This window comes from Chanos chanos, chromosome 9 (assembly GCF_902362185.1).
Source record: "Chanos chanos chromosome 9, fChaCha1.1, whole genome shotgun sequence".
Lineage (NCBI taxonomy): Eukaryota > Metazoa > Chordata > Actinopteri > Gonorynchiformes > Chanidae > Chanos > Chanos chanos.
The window spans coordinates 5,856,217-5,865,400 of NC_044503.1; the positions used below are offsets into that span (position 1 = coordinate 5,856,217).

General features: G+C 36.4%; 2 protein-coding genes across 2 annotated transcripts; both read left to right on the forward strand.

Moving 5' to 3' along the window:
* The first annotated feature begins 963 nt into the window (after positions 1-963).
* On the forward strand, positions 964-5,368 carry LOC115820619 (complement factor H-related protein 2-like). The gene is made up of 5 exons (XM_030784248.1): positions 964-1,074; positions 1,466-1,588; positions 3,251-3,259; positions 3,993-4,178; positions 4,747-5,368. Exons 1-5 carry the CDS (start codon positions 1,005-1,007, stop codon positions 4,944-4,946), a joined length of 588 nt encoding a protein of 195 aa, XP_030640108.1. The 5' UTR covers positions 964-1,004; the 3' UTR covers positions 4,947-5,368.
* A 2,044-nt stretch (positions 5,369-7,412) lies between these two features.
* LOC115820621 (complement factor H-related protein 3-like) lies at positions 7,413-9,184 on the forward strand. The gene is made up of 3 exons (XM_030784250.1): positions 7,413-7,555; positions 8,331-8,510; positions 8,860-9,184. Exons 1-3 carry the CDS (start codon positions 7,498-7,500, stop codon positions 9,054-9,056), a joined length of 435 nt encoding a protein of 144 aa, XP_030640110.1. The 5' UTR covers positions 7,413-7,497; the 3' UTR covers positions 9,057-9,184.

The following is a 9,184-nucleotide window of genomic DNA, read 5'->3' on the forward strand; positions in this document are numbered from 1 at the left end:
TGTAAAGCTTCTGTGTTAAACTGTCTATGGTAAAGAGAAAGAAAGGATTTCTAAATAAAACTGAACAGAAATGAAAACAGTAATGTAACACGAAAATTTCACGAGTAAAATGACTTTGTAATTTTGCTCTTCCATATAACAGAGCCTCACTGGGTAAACAAAAGCAGTTCTGTTAAACATTAATGTTCTTTCTGAAACTAGCAGTGGCTGGCATTGTGGACATATTTCATGCTACCAGATAACTGGAAAGCTGAAGCCAGAACATAAGGAAAATAAAAAAAGATCCTGTGCAAAACAGTATGTGCTTCATAAAGAAATTCAAATTCTTCACATGGGTGGTCTGTAACGGTCTTGTCAGGAATACTGTGCTGAACTTTTAGTCTAATGGAACAAATCCAACATTCAACAGCGCAACAAAGATAACAGAGTTAAAATTAAAAAAAAAAAAGAAGACTTATACAAAACTTATACAAAAAATGTAAACACTTATACACTTGTACAAAAATGAAAACAAAGCTAATGAACACAGACAATGTTTAACCTGTGATTCAATGATGGACTAATGAAACAAATGAAATAAAACACAGACTTAACCAAAGAAAACAGCGACCTAGAAGACCAGCAGAGGGAAGAAGTAAGAATAGAGGCCTAACAGGTATATTTCATGTTTTTGGTCGTATTGTTTTGGATCGATACAGGATTTGTTTTGTTCATGTCACAATCAGAGACATTCAGTCAAAACTACATCATTGCTTTGTAGTGGGTTGATCATGGAGTTGGTCGGCTGTTGACTTAGAGAATACAACTCTCGGAGCAAGAACTGGACATTGAGGAGGAGACTAATGATGTCTCTGTAAAGGAAAACAGACATTGGATATTATTTAGGTGACTCAATAAATGCAAGACGGGAGGAGAGCATATAAAAAGCAAGATCCTCAGGTCACAGATACAGTTTGACCAGATCACTCAGACCTTTGCTTGAGTCAGCCACACGTTTTCAAAACATGAAGTCAGATCTATTTCTTTTATTTTTCTTTGTCTATGTCAGTGTGGATTGTTCATCTACAGACACAGGTAGGGAATTGTTTTTTCTCTGAGACTGAAGAAAATGCTCCGGGATGATTCTCAAACTGCACTGTCAAGCTTTTAGTTCATTACATTGCACTACTTTTTTCCAGATGACAGGAACACATTTCACCGCAAAATACAGTTTTAAACATGATCCTTTTAAAAAGGAAAAGTATATGTATGCCATGAATGCAATGTGTGGAGCAAAGGAATTATTACTATGATAGTACATGTATACCCAGAGATGTTTTCTTAAGCAAGTGTAAGTCCATACTGTATGAATAAGTATGGACTTACGCTTAGCAACACAAAAACTGAAAACAACGATTTTGCTCAAAGGAAGCATACAACCTAAGCTATTACATGACAAAAAAATATACTTTTTTCTTGTTTTCAGTGAGTGAACAAGAAAGCAAAATCTTTTTGCAACCTGGACAGAGTATAGCACTGATCTGTTCTCAAGGCATCATTACTGTTGAAGATGGACAGAATTTAAAGAAAGTTTTCTGTCAGACCAATGGTGAGTGATGGCAATACCTGACCTCTAAAAGTATCTGTTTTGTGAGAGAGTCACTGACTGCATAGTTAGTGTACACACAACCCCATCAACACGGGCAGCTCGTGGTCCACTGCTTCTGTGCTCGCTACTGATGTGTATATATGGTTAGTCATTAGTCAAATTCACTGCTCACTGTTCACAGTGTGTGTGTGTGAGTGTATAAGTGTGTGCGATCACAAAGATTTAGGCTAATCTTTAAAAAACTGACTCGTGCACCATAATGCCCAAAAGAGGAAGAAAGTTCTTTAGAAATTATTTAGTTCATTAAACAATCGTTTTTCAAAGAAATATCTTGTGCATTGTTTGTTGTTGATTTAAATGTGTCTGTTAAGGAGGCACAATGGAATCACACAGTTAAACTTGTAGTCTGCTTCTCGCAGAAAAACATCTGTGAAAGATGTTTTTATGAATAGCAGAGTAGATAATGTAATTCAGAGTAAAAATCAGAGCAATTCAGTTCAGTCAAATATTTCACACCGCATTCGACTCTGTTGAAGTCAATCAGTTAAATGAATGAATGAATCCGTGCTAGGCAGTATTTTAATGACTTTGACATAGATCATGATTATATCATGTAAACTATATGAGGTTATTATTCTGTGCGTAGCTGTTTTTCAGTCTTAAACCACTCGCTGATCGCTCTTACTAGAGCGTTGTTGTCTGTCTCGCGTTTACTATTTGCGAAATTTAGGTTATGTTGAATACAAAATTCTGGAAGAATATTTAAAGACAAACCGGTTAATTCATAGCAGATCATGTAAACAGGGTGTACATTAACATAGGCTGTGTGCCCAAATACTCAGACTTCACAAATCAGTGACTAGTAAAGTCACCTTTTGCCAAGAATGGATTTATTTATTTATTTTAAATAAGGTATTGCTCTCATATTTCAATTGGAAGTATTTGATTGCCTAGTAAATAGTGTCTGTAATTTCTTCGACAGAAAAAAGAGTGTGATCATATCAAATAGACTGTGACACAATAGTTTCACATAAGCAGCTTTTATAATAGCTGTTTATTCTAATTAGGGTTGCCGGTAGTGCTAGAGCCTATCCCAGCACTCATTGGGCGAAAGGTGGGGAAACACCCTAGACAGGTTGCCAATCCATCACGGTGTGACACAATAGTGATCTATGAAACTTGACATATTCATAGCACATTTGTGATGAGTCATCTGAGCACTCGTGCGCACACACACACACACACACACACACACACACACACATTTATCGCTAAAACTGTTGTTGAATGTGAAATTATGCTATTTCATTTGAATGATTATGAATTATGTTAAATTGCTGAATGAGTGTATTACATTTATACGCTGTAAAAACTGTTTGATATTCAACCTTTTATCAATGGACATTTTAAATAGACTCCAAACTAGTGGCCCAAAAGAGTTAATACTCATTTATGTCTTTGGGACACACAAGCGTTTGCCCTTACTGGTAGATATTACTGTTGTCAGTTTGGGCCAGTTTGTCTTTTTTTGTGTGTGTCCCAAGGGCGTACCCAACCAAGTGACAGTTTTGTGTGAAAACAAATATGAAAGCAAGAACATATATTAAAATAAATTTCCTTCTTCTCTCCTCCTTAATGTGCTGCTGTTTATACTGACCAAAGGGGATGAAGGTATGGAGTTCAATTATTTAAACAAACAAAAATCCTACCTCTATTATATCTCTTAATACTACTGACATTGGTGCTATTACAGTACTATTGTAATACCATTACCTCTATTGCTATGTCAGTTCTACTACTAATACTACCACTACTACTGGTACAACAACCAATGTTTATGGTACCACAAATAAATCTCAGATTAATCATAGTAATAAATAATAGGGTCAGAATCATAAAGATGATGATGATGGTGGTTGTTGTGTTGTTGTTGCTGTTATTATTATTATATTCTTTAGTGTGAATAGAGGGAGAGAGAAACAGGGAGAGAGAAATCTCCTGTTTTCAAACAGAATCTTTAATAAAAATGATTTGAACTGTCTCACATAAGACCCTGATGTGTGTAGTTTAATTTTTATATAATGTGAGATATGCATATTCTGATGAACCTAGTTTTCATATGTTTAGCAATAAATTAGTACTTACATGTCCACCAAGTATGAACCTTACCAGTCCTGTTCTCTAAATGTGAAAATTCATGAAAAATATCACTTTACCAGTGTAAAGAACAGCAACAACAATAAAAGTAGTTCACTTGCTATGGGGTTAAGCGACCTTACTACCCTTCCTTAATGACTTACAAGCTTAGGCGTCTAATTAGATTAATGGAGAGGAATCGTTACTGTTTAGCCATTGGTCTTTGGTCTTTGTAACAGATGATCTCCATCTAACCTTATTTCTACAGCGAGCAGACGAGACCAGTGTGGCCCACCACCAACAGTTGACTCAGCAGAAGTGATAAGCACGGTGAAAGACCAATATGAGGAGGGGAACAGAGTGCAATATCAATGCCATGCAAAATATACAATCTCTCTAAATCGCCACATGACCTGTCGTCGTGGTCAATGGACAGGAGAAGTCAAATGCTTCAGTAAGTACTGGTGTCCTTTTACAATCAATTTTTTTTCTCTAGGTTACAAGAACATTATTGTAAATTGCATTAGGAGGAGCATAATGGCCTCTTTAGCTGTTATAGACAGTTTTGGATGGCCTCTTTGCCTTTCATGAACAGTCACTTAAATAATAACAAATTATAGCTCATTTCCATTGGGTTGGGCTGAAAACTTCAGCTGCTTGTGATTTGTAAAAGGAGTGTTATTCATCCTCTGGTCTAAGCTGTGAGATATGGTTTGAATGGTCAGTGTGGGACACTGTGAGAATGCTGAGAAAGTAAAAGAATACCTTACACTGAGTGACAAATATGTCTGGACTTCAGCAGAGAGGCTTTAAACAAAGCTTAAATATTTTTATAGATTTAATGGGTTTATGCTGAAGATTAGGTTAGATGCATTATCTGATTTTTAGATGTATTATCTATTGAGCTAATCCATATTCTATCTCACTCCTCAACATACATGGAGACATACACACAAACACACACACACACACACACACACACAGATACTGAAGTGACTGATAATTGGAAACCTTTGTTTCAGAACCCTGTACAGTCACAACTGCAGAAATGGATAAGAACAATATAGAGTTCAAATATGGAGACGAGAAAAAATTGTATGTGCCACATTTGGATTACATCACCTTTCAATGCAAGGGGTGGGAACATCAGCGTCATCCACAAAGTCCTGGTTTTAGACAGCAGTGCTTCGATGGTGTCATCACTTTGCCTTTCTGTGTCTAATTCTTGCCATTCTTAAGGCAAATAAATGCTGAGTGTTGAGTAAAGAAAATCTGAACTATAAAACTACTGAATTTGTGTCCTAATTCTGAAAAAACTAAAGACCATCAGTTCCTCATGAGAATTTATATCAAGTTTTTTCTCGATTCCAGTTCATTATTATGTGTCATATAACTACATCACACTCTTAACAAGAGATTTTTATATGCAGATAATGGATGTCAGTCAGTCTGTTGTCCTCTGATTAACACTGAGTTAATTTTACAGTTACTGTTCACATAGATCAAATGAATACAAATGTTGTTTTGCTATGTTTGTTGCTCTCTTGTGTATTACTCATGAGTGTCATCTTAAAATCTGACCGTTACTCAACCAAATATGATGCTCGTCTGCTACATATTTGAATAAAATTCTTTTTTGAAGCATGTTATCCTCGTGACTAGTGTCCTACATGTTCTCTGCTACTCTAGCAACACAATATCACCATTTTGAAATATTTTTCAGCAGAGTCAGCAAGTGTGAGGTTTAAGCAGGAAGATTAAGAAACAATATTGTGAAACTGACCGATACGTTCCCATGCCTGTAAAAGAGTTGAAGTTATTCAAAGATGAGATATTGTAGGGTCTAGTTAATCATCCAAGAGTTTCTAATCTAAAGGTTTGAAGCAGTTTTTTAGTTAGGATTGTGACATGACTTCACTGGTTTATACACCTGCAGTAGCTATTCTGTACTCCTATGGAGTCTGAGGCCTGTCAGCCACTGTTGAGGTAGTCTGACATGCCTTGACATTTTTATATATTTCACCTATCTAAAAACATTGATCCCAAAGTGTTGCATATGCTTATATTCACCACAAACTCAGCACCAGTAATCTGAGAGCAGTAAGAATTTCATTAATCACTGGTTTATACACCTGCAGTAGCTATTCCACTTATTTCTTCTCAGCTACTTGCTTGGAAACAAAAAAATGCTTTTTACTTCATTCAGCACAGCAGTTTTCACAGTTCAGTGGGGATTCAGTTGGCAAAAACATTACTTACAGATATACAGGGTTGTAATGGTAACTGGTGATCAAACTGAGTTTGCTGTAATACCAATCAGAAATGAGAGTGGTTAGTTGCAACGTTTCTGCAATGTTTTAACAATAAATTGTGGAGTAGTTGTGATACATTGTAGCAAGAACTGTGTGTTCCAGCCACCCAGGCATCCATCTCACCTATAACCTTAAATCACCTGATCTGGCACCCTGCGCACCACTGCCCCCTAGTGGTGTGAATATGACAGCAAAAACTTATGATACTAATGTGATAGGATAAATGTGATATTCGTGTATGAGTGTCTTAGTACTTAGTACTCTAGCAAAAATTCACAAAAATGTTTAATTTACAAATACAAAATATCAAAAGCCTCATATAAAAGGCCCAGGTTTGATGCTGAAAACTCCAAGTAAACATACTACATTTAGCAACAATAGTAATGTTGTACTGCATTTACTCCATTAACATTATCGGGAATTGGATCTTGGATAAAAGAAATGGCTGGGACATTTTTTTTTAATTTCCTGTGATAGTTGTGCCTTCAGAATGTCTTGCAAGTGCTGATTACAGCCCACGAGCAGAACAGCTTGACATTTGTGAGAAATTGTCATATTATAAAAGTTCATGGTCAACAGGGCTGACATGTGTATTGTCCTGAATAAATGGCTCTGTGGGCAAATAAACTCATTACACAATGGTTGGTTGAAAAGCCAAGTGGAACGGGTGTTTCAGGTTTAATCAGATGCCAAGTCCAGTTTCATTGCTCAGGCTATATAAACTCCACTGAAAATTAACTTAGGAGAGCAATGGAGCAGCACAAATTTACTATGTTTGGCTCACTTAAAAAGTGAGTAGATTGTAAACTCTTATTTCCCTCTGCTGCAATTTAACTGTCTGCTTCAAAACAGCAGCTCTCAGTTCTCTCAGTTTGGTTAAATGGAGTTACAGCCATTTTCCAGAGAATGATAGACAAGATCCTTACACCACACGAAACACATGCTGCTGTTTACCTCGACAATGTCATCGTTTAAAACAAGGGCCTTAGATGGGCCAGGATTCACATCTCAAAAATCTACTACTAATGTAAAATTAGACATTTTCAGTGCGAGTTCAGCTTTTGTCAGTCAACCCTCATTTCATAATTTCAAAGTCATTGTTCCTCAAAGTTTATGTGATCCTGACAACCAAAGAGAAGAAATAGCCTGTTTCTTGAGCATGTTTTTGACATGCAAACTTTGCAATACAGTATAGTCACACTGAAAAACGTCATTCACCAGATATTACATTTCACCAGTGATGTGGAAAATAAGCAATTTGATTCTCGGGGATAAGCGTTAGGATTTAATGGTCAGATTTTCTGTCATCTTGTGCAATACCTGTTTAATCTCTAAAGGCTGGCCCTTACTGACAAATATTAACTTTGTCAAATATTCAGTTTGTTTAGTGTACCAGGTACCTCAGTTACCCTCAGTCAACCAACTGTTTCGTTTGTAAATGACATAGAAAACAGAACAGAAATGAATTTGGGTTACCTTGTTTTTGGTCTTATTCTGTTTGCTTCAGCTGCAGGCAAAGGTAAGTATTTGAATACTATTTCAGAAAGGAGTCATCATTATCAGAATGAAAGTTTGGAATAGGGCATTGCATGTCTCATTCTGACTTTAACAAGAAATGACAGAACTCATCAAACTGGTTGGCATTGCTCCAGCTGTAATTACCATTATTTCTAACTCTCCTGTTTGTAATAGGCTGCTGCTAGTAATACTGTTACAGCAGATCTACCACCAGTAGGCTTTCAAGAGAATGGGACACACTTGATTGATTGCCCCTAGGTCACAGTTTGTATTGGAATATGAAAAGTATGATGTTCTAAAGAAGTCCTGAAAGACTTTGGCAACAAATCTGGTGACATTTGTTTTCTGATTCTTGTTTTCACACATTGACATTAAGTAGAACATTCACATCACTCGAAAACAAATACAATGTGATACATTTTAGGATATCACATTGTATTTGTTTTCGAGTGATGTGAATGTTCTACTTAATGTCAATGTGTGAAAACAAGAATCAGAAAACATTCTGCTTAGGCAGTGTCCTAAAAATATCACCCCTTGGAACCGTTCAGCAGCACTGAACATCTCTCAGTTGCTGGCAACTGTTTTGGGACATTGCAAAAAATGTAGATGAACTAATGTAAAATTTTCATTTGAACTAATCAGTCACATAACACAGAAATGTGTACAAATAAAGCCCACATCTACAAAGAAATGCTGTTGTAAAATGAATGATTTAAACATTATGAATGAAGGTTAACAAAAGTGTATGAGTGCCTTTTTTTTTTTAACTAAAGAAAAAAGGCGCTGCGGTCTGCCACCGGCTGCTGAGTCTGCAGATGTCATCGATTTTGTGAAAGACCAGTATGAGGATGGGGAAAGAGTGACATATAAATGCAAGACGTACTACAAAATCTCTGGAAATCCCTACATGACCTGCAGTGATGGCCAATGGACAGGAACAATAAGATGCATGAGTAAGTTCTGCTGCTCTTCTACCTTAACCTCATGGGCTTTACAATAAATGTCTGTTGTCAAATACACAAGTGCATTATCTTAATTTTTCTGAGAATGATGGAGAGACTTCATTAATTGAGCTGTATCAATGAAATTCAGATTGCTTTGGAGAACAGAGCTGCATATAAAAGTATTTGTTTTAACATGTGATATTTGAATGTAACATCTTTAATTAAGCAACTTGATTCAGAGACTTCAGGAGTAGGGACATACTGTCACCCACACAAACCTTCTTCTTCTGTCATTACTATAAAAGACATTTTATCCATAGAAACGTATGTCTACTGAGCTGAAAACACTCTGTTTCAGAGCCCTGTACAGTCACAACTGAGGAAATGGATCAGAATAACATACACCTGGCCCATGGTCGCCACAGAAAAATGTACTCAGAACATTTGGATTTTATCTCCTTCAAATGCAATTGGTGGAAATCTCTGCAGGCAGGCAGTCCTGGCCTCCGACAGCAGTGTATGGACGGCATTATGACTTTGCCTCGTTGTGCCTAATTTTGGTCTTTCTTACACTGATTTAGTCGAGTGTTTCTAAATAAACTTGGTGAAGAATCTAAACCTTACTCAAAATGATAGGATTGTATTTTTGCTCCATGTAGAAATAAAAGATTACTTTACAATCA

Coding starts and splice junctions, on each gene's coding strand:
- LOC115820621 (XM_030784250.1), top strand. CDS start 7,498: ATGAATTTGGGTTACCTTGTTTTTGGTCTTATTCTGTTTGCTTCAGCT. Junction 7,556..8,330: donor TGCTTCAGCTGCAGGCAAAG/GTAAGTATTTGA, acceptor TTTTAACTAAAG/AAAAAAGGCGCTGCGGTCTG. Junction 8,511..8,859: donor AGGAACAATAAGATGCATGA/GTAAGTTCTGCT, acceptor ACTCTGTTTCAG/AGCCCTGTACAGTCACAACT.
- LOC115820619 (XM_030784248.1), top strand. CDS start 1,005: ATGAAGTCAGATCTATTTCTTTTATTTTTCTTTGTCTATGTCAGTGTG. Junction 1,075..1,465: donor TTGTTCATCTACAGACACAG/GTAGGGAATTGT, acceptor TCTTGTTTTCAG/TGAGTGAACAAGAAAGCAAA. Junction 4,179..4,746: donor AGGAGAAGTCAAATGCTTCA/GTAAGTACTGGT, acceptor CCTTTGTTTCAG/AACCCTGTACAGTCACAACT.